Genomic DNA, 12,702 nt, shown 5'->3' with positions numbered 1-12,702 from the left:
AAGATAGCATCTTCAGTTCAGTTCAGTTGCTCAGTCGTGTCCAACTCTTTGCGACCCCATCAACCACAGCAGGCCAGGCCTCCCTGTCCAGCACCAACTCCCAGAGTTTACCCAAACTCATGTCCATCGAGTCGGTGATGCCATCCAGCCATCTCATCCTCTGTTGTCCCCTTCGCCTCCTGCCTCTAATACCTCCCAGCATCAGGGTCTTTTCTAGTGAGTCAACTCTTCACATCAGGTGGCCAAAGTACTGGAGTTTCAGCTTCAGCCTCAGTCCTTCCAATGAACACCCAGGACTGATCTCTAGGATGGACTGGTTGGATCTCCTTGCAGTCCAAGGGACTCTCAAGAGTCTTCTCCAACACCACAGTTCAAAAGCATCCATTCTTCGGCACTCAGCTTTCTTCACAGTCCAACTCTCACATCCATACATGACCACTGGAAAAACCATAGCCTTGACTAGATGAACCTTTGTTGGCAAAGTAATGTTTCTGCTTTTTAATATGCTGTCTAGGTTGGTCATAACTTTCCTTCCAAGGAGTAAGTGTCTTACTTTACATCAAACACTGAATTGAGATGTCCATATCAAATAGCAAACCCCCATGGTAAATACAGAGAATCTATACTATAGAAACATCAGGTGATGGAAAACTCACTCACTTATAAATTCTTAAGGAAATTTCATTAGTATTTTCACTAGTTATAAAAGTAATTACACCAAAGTATACTTTAAAAATTAGAGAATACACAAAAGCATTAAAGAAGAGAGTCATTTCTAGCTATATCATTCAAAGGTATCCAGAAGTAGGATTTTTGAGTATTTCATCTTTTTTCAGTATTAATTTCTCATTGCTAATGAAGGGGGGAAAGATAACTTTAAAATCTTCAGCAGAGTAGATCATTTTCACATCAAAATCGTATTCCTTAAAACTTGTCTTTTATGTTAAAATTCAGTCTGTTCCAGGAACCCTTCTGTGCTTGTGAATGTATATTTCTCAACATGCATGTATATGATGTATAATAATTATAGTCATAAATAACAGCTGATGTTTATAAAGCATTTGGTGTGTGCGAGTCCATGTTCTAGGCATGTTACATATTTTAAATCATTTCTAGGCATGTTATGTATTTTAGATAATTTATTCTTCATAGCAACCTTCTAAAGTAGACACTATTATCATCCCCATTTTACAAACAAGGAAATCGAGGTCACCCCTGCAGGGGTCACAAAGACACCAGAGGTCACACAACTGTCAAGCAGTTTGGGAGCAAAGTCCGTCAGCCTAACTACACTATTTCCTCTTAGTAGAGACCCAGGCATATCAGGGAAAACAATTTTAAAATTCATGAACTGAATCTCTACTAGCACATGTTAGAGAGGAAGAGAATTTGTTAGCTACTACAAGATGACCCTATGGGACCATTAAGCCAGAAAATACCAACTGAGCCCAAGTTCTGGTGCAGGTACAAGCTTCTAGAAACTTGGGCACTTTATTTCTGACACGTTTTAACGAGTCTATGGAAGGCAGTGAGCTTTACTAATTAGAACTTACAGTAGAAATATAAATAGGCCTTAGTAATGAACGAGTCTGCCGGCCTGCAGGGAGCCTTGCCTCCCTCACACACATACGCACCCAACATTTAGATATCAGAAGTACACATGATTATCTTTGGGTTTCTTTGATGGCTTATTCTTTTTGAAAAAAGGAACTAAGCCTGTTTCCTAGGATGTTTTAGCTTATGGCTCAGTAAACAAGTAGGGAATAAATTAAGTACTCCAGATTCAGAGTGACTCCAGTCTTCTAAATTACAAGCAAACCTAAGACACTGGATGTTCTCCTGACCACAGTGACACGGGGTGCGTGTGGAGCAATGGGGGATCTCGGTGCGCCCTGCCCGGGTGCTGAGCAGGTGTGCCTCGGGGATGCGAGCTGCGCCCTAGGCTGGGTCACTCACTGGTTCTGTGAGCTCCTGGCGTGGGCAGCCCTGACCCGGGCTCCATGCTCTGCCTCCCCACCCCAGAGATACGGATGTCCAGGAAGCAACTTGCTCAGTCTGTAATTCCAAGCCAAAACCTTGCTTTTGGGGGGACATTCAGTAGAAGTAAAGATGTAAATCTTGCAGAGGTAGTCAGCCCTCTGAAGGGGACTCACCTCCAGCCTGACTCTGGTCCACACTCAAGGCATCGACAGAGTAAGTAACAAGGGTGGGATCCATCAAGGTAGAGGTTCAAGTGCAATATCTAGGTTAAATTTAGACCTTAATGATTTCAAGGCCTTGGCTTTGAAAACCACTGAGATGAATACATATCTCTCATGTGAAAAATGATTTTTTCCCCCAATTCTTAGATTAGCGAAGTGTCTAAGTACTTGTATTCCTGTATATAGCAGTGACCTGCCTTCCTCCTTTTTACTAGTATCAAGTGCTTTTACAGCTCAATTTTATATAAATATTTCACAAAGAAGATGAATACAAAGGAATTTAGATGTTAGAGGCCCCCTAAATCAGTCTCTCATATTTTTATGAGTATTGTTTTGGGCAAAAAATTCATTTGGGTTTTTCCATAACATCTTATGGGTCGACTTGAATGAACTTCTTAGTCAACCCAAAACACAGAAGAACAAACTACATCCCATCAGCCAAGTGATGAAAGATGTTCGTAGATGCTCTGGAAAATACAGTACTTTGCACACAAACACACAGAATCCTTTGCTGTGCTGAAGTTTTGAAAGTACTCAATATTTAACTGACTTTACACTTTGCTCTATAGTAGAAACTAACATTGTTGCTTTACAACATAGTAAATAAAGCAACTATACTCCAAAAAAAGGTTTAAAAAATAAATGACTCTGCAAGAATAAAGACCTTTTTTAAAGGGAAGAAAGAGAGGACCACAGAGCTTTGAATACCCATCTGTGTACAGCATGTGTGTGCACATGCTTGGTCACTTCAGTCGTGTCTGACTCTTTGTGACCCCATGGACTGTAACCTGTCAGCCTTCTCTGTCTATGGAATTTCCCAGGCAGGAACACTGAAGTAGGTTGCCATTTCCTCCTCTGGGGGTCTTCCCGACCCAGGGGCTGAGCCCACATCTCCTGCAGCTCCTACACTGCAGGAGGTTCTTTACCCCTGAGCCTGTTCCCAGCATGTGGTGGTTCAGTCGCTCAGTCGTGCCCCACTCTTGTGACCCCACGGACTCCAGCACTCCAGGCTTCCCTGTCCTTCACCATCTCCCGGAGCTTGCCCAGTCTCATTGTCCATTGAGTCAGTGATGCCATCCAACCATCGCATCCTCCGTTGTCCCCTCCTCCTTCTGCCTTCAGTCTGCCAGCATATCAGCATTAATTATTGCCTTCCATTGTCAGAGAACCACAGCAAAGCAGAAACTAACTCTGACTCTCTTGCTTTTGTGGGCCAGGCACACAACAGCATGTATCCCATAGATATATTTGCAGACTGGGGAGCTGAGAGATAAACATTATTGAATGATGTATCAAATGCTTTCTTGTTAGCCAGAGGTTCTTCACTGTATCACTTCTTTTAGTGCCCATAATCAGGGTACTGCCAAACCCCAATGAAAACTGACTTCAGGGACTTCCTGACAGTCCAGCAGTTAGGACTCTGCATTCTCACTGCTGATGGCCCAGATTCAATTCCCAGTAAGGGAACTGAAATCCCTCAAGCCATGCATCACCACCAAAAAAAAGGGTTTTAAATGAAAAATAAAACTGGCTTCACTGATCGGATAGAAAGATGCTCAATGTTTTCTTGTGTCATGAATAAGAACCTTAGCCACTGCCCTGCTGGAGGGAGCGTCCTAAGCAACCTACCTTCCTCTCGTAAAATTCACTTTTTCATTGACAAAACAGTATGGTTTTGCCAGCTAAGTAGGCAAAATGAAAGACTCGCCGAATGCTCGGACTCGGGGGCAAATCCTAGAGGTTATTGAATTCTAATTCTTTGTTTGGACTCTTTCTGAAATCAGAAATAATACACTCTGAACAGGCCTGCTTGAGTTCTTGATAAGAGAACAAAACACGCGATTCAGAAACAAAATACGAAGGCCAGTCGAAAAGTGATTCACCTGCACTCTCATCAGCTCAGAATTGTGCCAGCCCACTCCGTCCTAACCCTTTCTGCTTCTCAGTCCTTGGCTCAGGGCGGCACTGACCTAGATGTTAAGGCAGTCAGGACGTGGAGCACAGAGGTATTTGCCCCCAGGCCGAGCTCCACCGGCATAACCAGTAACTGACTTAATAGGAGGAAGTCCTCTGACCTCTATTTTGTGACCTTCTGTAGTTAATTCTGTTTTGAAAAAAAAAAAAAAAATCACCCAGGTGAGGTTCACAGGTGCAGATTTATGTGCAGACATGCCAGCCATCCCCACACCGAATAGATTACTAATTCTGTGGTTCATGAGGACTCTCAAAATCAGGGTGCTCGGGCGTGCGTGTTCATTTGCTAAGTCATGTCTGACTCTGCGACCCCGTGGACTGTAGTCCACCAGGCTCCTCTGTCCATGGGACTTCCCAGGCAAGAGTACTGGAGTGCGTTGCCCTTTCCTCCTCCAGGGGAGCTTCCCGAGTCAAGGATGGAGCCCATGTCTCCTGCATGGGCAGGCAGATTCTTTACCGTCTGAGCCACTGGGGAAGCCCCACTTTTACCATCCTACAGCCTTGTCAGCTTCAGTAGGTGGACAGTCAGCACCCGTTGAGGAGCCCGAGACCACCCCACGGTCAGGTGGGCAGGTCCAGGTGACCCCTTCCTCACGTTGTGCCCGTCTGCTGCGCTGCATCGGCGCATTCAGGCATCCAACGCCACACTCACCACCACCCCCAACTTCCCAGACTTCTTGGGGTTCAGAAATCCTGCAGGTCAACTAAACTGTCTTGCCAGCCTTTTTGAAAGGGATGTCAAAACAGAATCAGTTCCTCTGAAATAATGAAACTCATTCCTTTGAAAAGTAAGTCAGAAAGAGAAAAGTACCGTATATGAATGCATATATGTGGAATCTAGAAAAACAGTACTGATGAACCTCTTTACAAGGCAGAAACAGAGACATAGACGTAGGGAATGGACATTCAGACACAAGGGAGGAAGGGGAGGTTGGGATGAATTGGGAGACTAGGTCTGATATGTATACACTACAATGTGTAGAGTAGATAGCTACTGGGAAGCCGCTGTATATACACCACAGGGAGCTCAGCTTGGCGCTCTGTGGTGACTGAGAGGGATGGGATGTGGGTAGGTCCAAGGGGCAGGGGATATAGGTGTACATACAGCTGATTCACGTTGTTATATAGCAGAAACCATGTGAAACATGTTGTTGTAAAGCAGCTATACCCCAATAAAAAAAGAGTCCTTGTCTTCTTGTCTTAAAGAAGCTCACAGTGGGATTGTCGTGTCTTTCTGCAGGAGAACCTCTTTTTTGTGATGGAGTATCTCAACGGAGGAGACTTAATGTACCACATCCAGAGCTGCCACAAGTTCGACCTCTGCAGAGCCACGTAAGTACCCTTGTAGGGTTGGAGTTCCCCCTTGTCTGGTCGAGGACTGGGGTCCCCTGTGCCTGCACCTTGCTTTTTCCCACCTGTCTTATTCAGTGGACCTAGACTCCAGGGCGAGGTGACCCCAGAAACACATCCAATGAAGCACCTGTTTTCCCAGCTCCCAAAGCTTCCATTCAGTTATAGTTCATTTTTCTGCCTCAAGATCGAGTACTTGGTTTAAGGAACCACCCCAATTCATCAGCCTTCTATGTCACCTGAACCTAGAACCAAGATTTGCCCCTTGAATGGAAGTCAGATGGAACTCAGATGGGAAAGGGGTCATGGGTGGGATGTCCACAGGGAAGCTCAGAGTAAAGCCTCAAGCATTCAGCTCTGGGGGCAGGAGAATTGGAGAATAGGAAGAGACATTTGCTTTCTCTGGAGAATAAATCTCCGCCTTCGTTGGCGTCGAGCCACCCTGGATGCTGGCTTCCCAGGTGGTTCTAGTAGTGAAGAATCCACCTGCCAGTGCGGGAGATGCAGGAGACTCAGGTTCAATCCCTGGGTCAGGAGGATCCCCTGGAGTAGGAAATGGCAACCCACTCCAGTTTTCTTGCCTAGAAAATACCAAGGACAGAGGAGCCTGGTGGGCTACAGTCCATGAGGTCGCAGAGAGTCAGACACCACTGAGCAACTGAATGCACACACACACCCTGGATGCAGGCAAAATCAAGCAAGGTGGGTTTACTAGGTGGACTGTAGCAGAGCCCCCAGAACCCTCTGCATCCTGCCTCCCTCGGGCCCTCTCCCCTGAGTCGTCAAACCCCTGAGACCTTCAAAAACTGTGTCCCTAGGCCCACCTAAAGGTGTGGGTAGCCTTCTTTGCTGAATGCTCAATAATCTCTCACTCCCTTCTAAGAAACACTCAGAGTGGTTCATGTCAAGCTGCATTGACAGACTTTTCCAGCAGCTTCTGCAGAAACCCCGGCTGAAACATCCGTCTCATCACATCCAGTGGGTAGCCCACCGCTGATCTTGTTGTCTCCAGGACCCGTCAGCCAAGTGCCAGGGGATAATTTTATGGGATTCCTGCAGCACAGAAATCTTCGGGCATTTTTCTGCTAAAAGGGTTCTCCCGGTCCCCTCCAGGTCTGTTCGGTGTGGGGGGCATCACAGACACATGCTGTCTGTCTGTCCTCACTGCCTCCCTGGAAGGGATTCCTGCATTTCTCTCCAAGATCCAGCAGACCACACTTGTGGGAAGTTCTCCCTTATATCTAATCCAACTAGTGATGGTTAAACTCACCTCCTTTGAGTCACTCATCTTTGAAGGTGGAGAGCACAGATCACCCCCTAACACAGGCATATCTCCTTTTATCGCACTTCATTTTATCATGCTTTGCAGATACCCATTTTTTTCAATAAATGAAGGTTTGTGGTGACTCTACATTGTCAGATGACGGTTAGAATCTTTTAGCTGTATTTTAAATTTATTTTTATTGAAGTATAGTTCACAGCAAGTATTTTTAACTAAGGCATGTGCATTTTTTAGACTATTGCTTACCTCATAGACTAGTATAGTGTCAATGTAACTTTTGTATGCACAGGAAAATCAACCCCCGCCCCAAAAAAAGATCTGCTTTACTGCAGTGGTCTAGAACCAAACCTGTGAGATTGCTGAGGTCTACCTGTATGCATTCCTCCTCTCAAACTGAATCTTTTACATGTGAGCAAGTCAGGTCCATGTGGAATCTGGGGTCCAGGTAGATTTTAAAATAAAAGGGAAAATTATTACATTATTATTACATTTAGTGTTTTTGAATGTTCTCGTAACCCTCCGAAATGATAATTCAAGCATTCTAGTTCACAGTATAAGAATAAGCACTAGATATCAGCTCCGTTTCATTCTCTCAGGGCTGAAGCTGGACGTGTAGAATGGATGCGGTCTTCCTTTTGTTAGGATTAAACAAAATTCCGCAGGTACATTTAGCAGAATGCCACACGCTCACTCTATCTAAAGGGGAGCCTTTTTCCCACCAAACATTTCATGTGGAACCTCGATCTTCCTTCGCTCAGGTTCTACGCTGCCGAAATCATCCTCGGTCTGCAGTTCCTCCATTCCAAGGGAATTGTCTACAGGTAAGCTGGCTCTTTGGAAGCAAACCCTGGGATGTCGGGATTCCCGCTCCGGGTGGTTTAATCACTGTGCTCAGGTGACGGGAAGTGGTCAGTGTGCTTGTGTGGCTCAGAGTTTCCCACCCGGGCTTCCCGCCCAGTGACCATGGACACGGATTTAACAACCAAGGAAGAAATTCCCATCTCAAAGTCGAGGGGCTGCGATCTCATTCTGTCCTTGCTTTCCCTTTCTTCTCCCTCTTGCTTCCCTTTGTCTCATTTCCTCCCGTTCCTTTCTCTCTGGCATCTTACTGTTGCTTTCTCTCTCTGCCTCCTTTTCGTTCTTGCCCGTGTCTGCATACTGAGTGTCCTCCTGGGTGAGGGTGGAGGGAAGTTCTTCCTTGAACACTCAAACACACCTGTGAAAACCTACGTGCCTACATCTAGTCACCGTACCCAGGACGCCACGTGTCCCCTCTTTCTTGAGCGGATATCCATCCAGAACTGACTGTACACCATCATCTCACAACCTTCTTGGGTAAAAGCTAATGTACTTCAGTGTCCATTTCTCGAGGCACACTTGAACTCATTTAACATACAAATCATCAAAGGCTTAGTTATCTAGTTTCCAACTCACTGCAGATTAGAGGGGGAGATAATATTTTTTTACAAAAGAAAGGAGCTGGACAGGATGCCAGCTGAGCAGCTGGAGGCCTGCACAGTGACCGCAGTGAGAAGAGACAGCTGAGGACCCGACATAAAGGGGGAAAGCAGGACAAGCTCATGGCCCAGGAGAATGGGATCACCTGCTTTCCTGTGACCAGTGTTCATAGGAAGGACCCCAAGTTGTTAGGAAAGGCTAGGTGATGCTCCGCACAAATTGCTGAAGACAGCAAACTGTGTATAATGCGGTCCAGAAGCATTCCATCCAGGCTGGTCCGTACCAGTGCTTATAGAGTACTGAAACTCCGCTTGGGGAAACCTCTCCACTTCCAGCGGGTGCAGCCAAGTGTGGGCACCCTGTTTAGACCTGCCGAACCAGATGACTTAGGGGAGGTTTCAGCACTCATTTTTCTTAAGCAGTCTCTCTGACATCCTTGGGATATACATTTGTATCGGGTGGGGGGGTCTGTCTACAAAATGATAGGTTAAAAGTCTGATGCCATTCTTTAATCTTCAGGAAACTGAGATCTGATCACCAGGATGGTGAAAACCCTGATCAGATTCCGTGGGTTGCTTTCCTCTATCTGAAATGCCTGCAGTATCCCAAACATATACCTATACTGGGGCCCTCTAGATTGTGTGGGATGGATGGATAGGAAAAGAGGGAGGAAAAACTAGGAAGATCGAAGAGAAGAGAGATCTTAGAGCTGAAAGGGACCTCACGCCACCAAACCCCACATGCCCCAGTGCAGTCTGCTTCTCCACATTCTGTCTCTTCATCTCTTGTAAATTAACACTCAGGACAAAAACACAATGAGGGTCCATAAGTGTCTTTAATATCATAAATTATATGGGAAATCATGTTCTCTGAAGTGCCTTATGCGCCTCTAAGAAAGAACACTACGTTTATTTAGCAGTGTACTCACAGGATTGTAGGAGATCCTGGGAAGTCATTGAATAATTTGGACCGAGGGACATCATCTAGCAGGTATACGGACACTGAGAATGGCCTTCAGAAAATTTTCAGCCTACAAGGTGCATTGAGCCTTACTCACTGACACTCACTGGGCCACTGAATTAACAAGGAGATTCTATTAGTTTCCTTCTTCTGTCCACTGATGATTAGTTTCAAAAGGTTGCCATAGATTTAGCACAAATTTGATGACTTCGGCCAACAGAGTTATTCCCTCCCAGCTCTGGAGTCCCGAGGTCCAGAATCAAGGTGTCCACGGGGCCACGCTTCCTCTGCGAGATCTTGGGGAGGGTCCTTCTGGCCTCTCCCAGTCTCTGGGGGCCCCAGGAGCTCCCGGGCTTGGGGTGTCCCTCCCATCGCCCCTCAGCCTTTGCCTCTCCTCGTGTCTCTTCCCTGTATGCCTCTCACTTGGCCACGGGCCATGGCACTTAGAGACCACTCAGATAAACCAGGGCTTCCCTGATGCCTCACTGGTCTCCTGCCAATGCGGAGACATGGGTTCTGTCCCTGGGCCAGGAAGATCCCCTGGAGAAGGGAATGGCTACCCACTCTAGTATTCTTGCATGGAAAATCCCACAGACAGAGGAGCCTGGTGGGCTACAGTTGCTGGGATCACAAAGAGTCGGACATGACGAAGCAACTGAGCAACAACAGATTAATCGAAGATAGTATCATTTCAAGATCCATCACTTGATTACATCTGCGAATACTCTTTCCAAATAAGATCTCATTCATAAGGACCTGGGGGTTAGGATAGAAATATCGCTGGTGGGGTGGGGGCACCTTAAACCCACTACACCTGGTAACTTGGACGGAGCTCCCGCTGAACACACAGCCTCTGTTAAGCGTTGTGGTGGATACTGAAGCTATAGAAGTCCAGCCTCTGGATACCTGAGGAAGTCACTTTCTGGGTTTTTATTTTGTTTGGGGTTTTTGGAAGGTAAAATATAAGGATGTGAAAAGATATGAACAGCAAACTCTTAGCAAGTCCAAGCGAATAAGATTCTAATGAAGAGTGCCCGAGGGAGACTCTCAGACAGACATGCTCAGCCTGGGGTCCAAGGCAGAATGTGAGAGGTCTGTGATCATAGGTGGGAGAAAAAAGTTTTCTTTTTCAGTAGACTCTAACTTGACATTTCCCTCAAGTCTAAATACAGGCAACACGTCACAATGAAAGTGGGTTTGATTACAACGAAGGAACAAAGCCGAAGGCCTACGGAGAAGACAAACATGTTGGGAGTTTGTAGTCCTCATAATGAGAGCATGACGGCATTTGAGTTAGGATGGGAGAAACAGAAGTGATACTGATGTGAGTGTGAGATACACATTCCTATACCGTGGGAGCATCCACGCCTCTGGTCAGACAGACCATCCATGAGGCGTCGGCGCCGGAGGTTGGCACGGTGGTCCAGATGTGAGACGTCAGTCCTGGGGACAGCTGCTAGCAGCATGCATCCACCAGAGCAGGACTGTGTCCCCTGCTCTCCATCCCCGGCTGATCCGCTCACACAAGGTGAGACGGACTGAAAGGGAACCATTCTCAGGAGTTAATTGCAGCAGGTAATTACGTTGGTGAGGTCATCACCGGCTGGGGACAGGACTCTGTCAGAGTGAAAGAAAGAAAGAGAAGTCACTCAGTCATGTCCGACTCTTTGAGACCTGCCAGGCTCCTCCATCCATGGGATTTTCCAGGCAAGAGTACTGGAGTGGGTTGCCATTCCCTTCTCCAAGGGATCTTCCCGACCCAAGGATTGAACCCAGGTCTCCCGAATTGCAGGCAGACACTTTACTGTCTGAGCCACCAGGGACGCCTGTCAGAGCTGGGCCCAGAAATAGCTTACCCGACTGCAAGGGGCTATAATAGATCAAGTCCTGGGCAGAGACGCTGGTCAAGGAGGAAATACCATGGAGGAGAAGCAGTGAGCCCCTGAGCCGTGCCATGGATGAAGGTTTGAAAGGAGAAAGGAGGACCAGCAAAGCACCCACGGGTGGCTTTCCAGCTGTGCTGGGAGAAGACGCACGCATGTCCTTCTGCTTTGCCATCTTGATTTGAAAGCCCCGCTGGGACACACAGACCACCGTGTCCGACTGTGTCCCGTCTTACACCGCAATCCCATGTCAACAAAACTGCCTTATTAAAGTGAGGACCTGCTTTGTTTTCCAGGGACCTGAAGCTGGATAACATCCTCTTAGACAAAGATGGACACATCAAAATCGCGGACTTCGGGATGTGCAAGGAGAACATGCTGGGAGACGCCAGGACCAACACCTTCTGCGGGACCCCTGACTACATCGCGCCAGAGGTAGGGTGCACCCCGGCCCCTCCCCACCTCAGCATGCCCCGGGCCAGCACCGCTGCTTCTGCCTGCCCGGAAAAACCAAAAGACCTTAAAGTGCTTTGGTGCAGGAGGTGTGTTTGCTAATCCAAATACTTGACAAGCAGCTGCACGAAGGCGCGGCTAGTGTCTCCCGGCGGGTGGTCCCAGCCCTGACTGCAGCATCTCGCCAAGCGTGAAGGACCCGGCAGGTCCATCCTGTCCTGGCTCCCCCCACCCCAGCCTTAAAATGTACTCACCCTGCTCAGACCAACCGAAAGTGGCCGCTGGAGAAGAGCCAGGTGGACCCTGAACAGGCTCATGGCGCACCCGCCTGCGTTCACTGCTTCATTTGGGACTAGAAACACCCAAGTTGTGGTTTCCAGGCTGTGTCCCGTGTGAGCCTGGAGAGCCCCACACTCGCGTGTAAAATGAGAATACTTCTGTCTTGTGCTATTTTGTCACATGGGAGAGCCTGTGAATGTTTAAAAAAGAAACAAGCCATTGCTCTTGTATTCTGAGCCCCTGGAAGTGCAGCATTTGCTCAGAGGGCATCCTTCAGTCCTGCTTTACCCACTGCCTGCCCCCCAGTTCTGGATTCCATGCCAGCTGCCCACCCGGGCAGATGAGAGAGACACCCCCTTGCCACGTGGTCCTTCTCGCACCATAAGTTTGTCATCGTGGCTTTTCTATCTTTGAATCTCTCTGCACCATTGGATGATCGCTCTAATGCCAGCAGCTGTTTCTTTCTTTTTAAAAAGTGTTTATTTGGCTGCACAGCATCTTAGTTGAAGCATGAAGGACCTGTTTGTTTTTTGTTTTTTTTTTTAGTTGCAGCACATGGGATCTAGTTCCCCAACCAGGGATTGAGATTGAACCTGGGTGCCCTGCATTGGGAGTGGGGAGTCTCAGCCTCTGGACTACCAGGGAAGTCCCAGGACTGCTGCTTATTCACTTCTGAGACACTTTATTTTGGAATAATTACAAATTCACAAGAAGTTTCCAAAAATAGTAAAGAAACATCACCCATATCTACACTTCACCATTTCCCCTACCAATTCCATCTTAAATAGCTATGGTACAATAGCAAAACCACAACAGTGATGTTGGTACAGGTGGATAAGGCTCTGTTTTCTTGTCATTTGTG

The 12,702-nt window shown here is 47.1% G+C and overlaps 1 protein-coding gene across 5 annotated transcripts in view; it reads left to right on the top strand.

The window, feature by feature from the left end:
- The window catches only part of PRKCQ (protein kinase C theta), a 142,731-nt gene that overhangs the window by 111,149 nt on the left and 18,880 nt on the right, over positions 1-12,702 (top strand). For all 5 annotated transcript variants that reach the window (XM_043884032.1, XM_043884034.1, XM_043884037.1 and 2 more), the window contains 3 exons: positions 5,416-5,507; positions 7,566-7,628; positions 11,405-11,543. In XM_043884032.1, the coding sequence (XP_043739967.1) occupies positions 5,416-5,507; positions 7,566-7,628; positions 11,405-11,543 (294 nt within the window). The remainder of the gene's footprint in view (positions 1-5,415; positions 5,508-7,565; positions 7,629-11,404; positions 11,544-12,702) is intronic.

This window comes from Cervus elaphus, chromosome 23 (genome assembly GCF_910594005.1).
Source record: "Cervus elaphus chromosome 23, mCerEla1.1, whole genome shotgun sequence".
Taxonomy (NCBI): Eukaryota; Metazoa; Chordata; class Mammalia; order Artiodactyla; family Cervidae; genus Cervus; species Cervus elaphus.
Note: the sequence above shows the minus strand (reverse complement) of the source record. Positions and strands in the feature narration are given on the sequence as shown.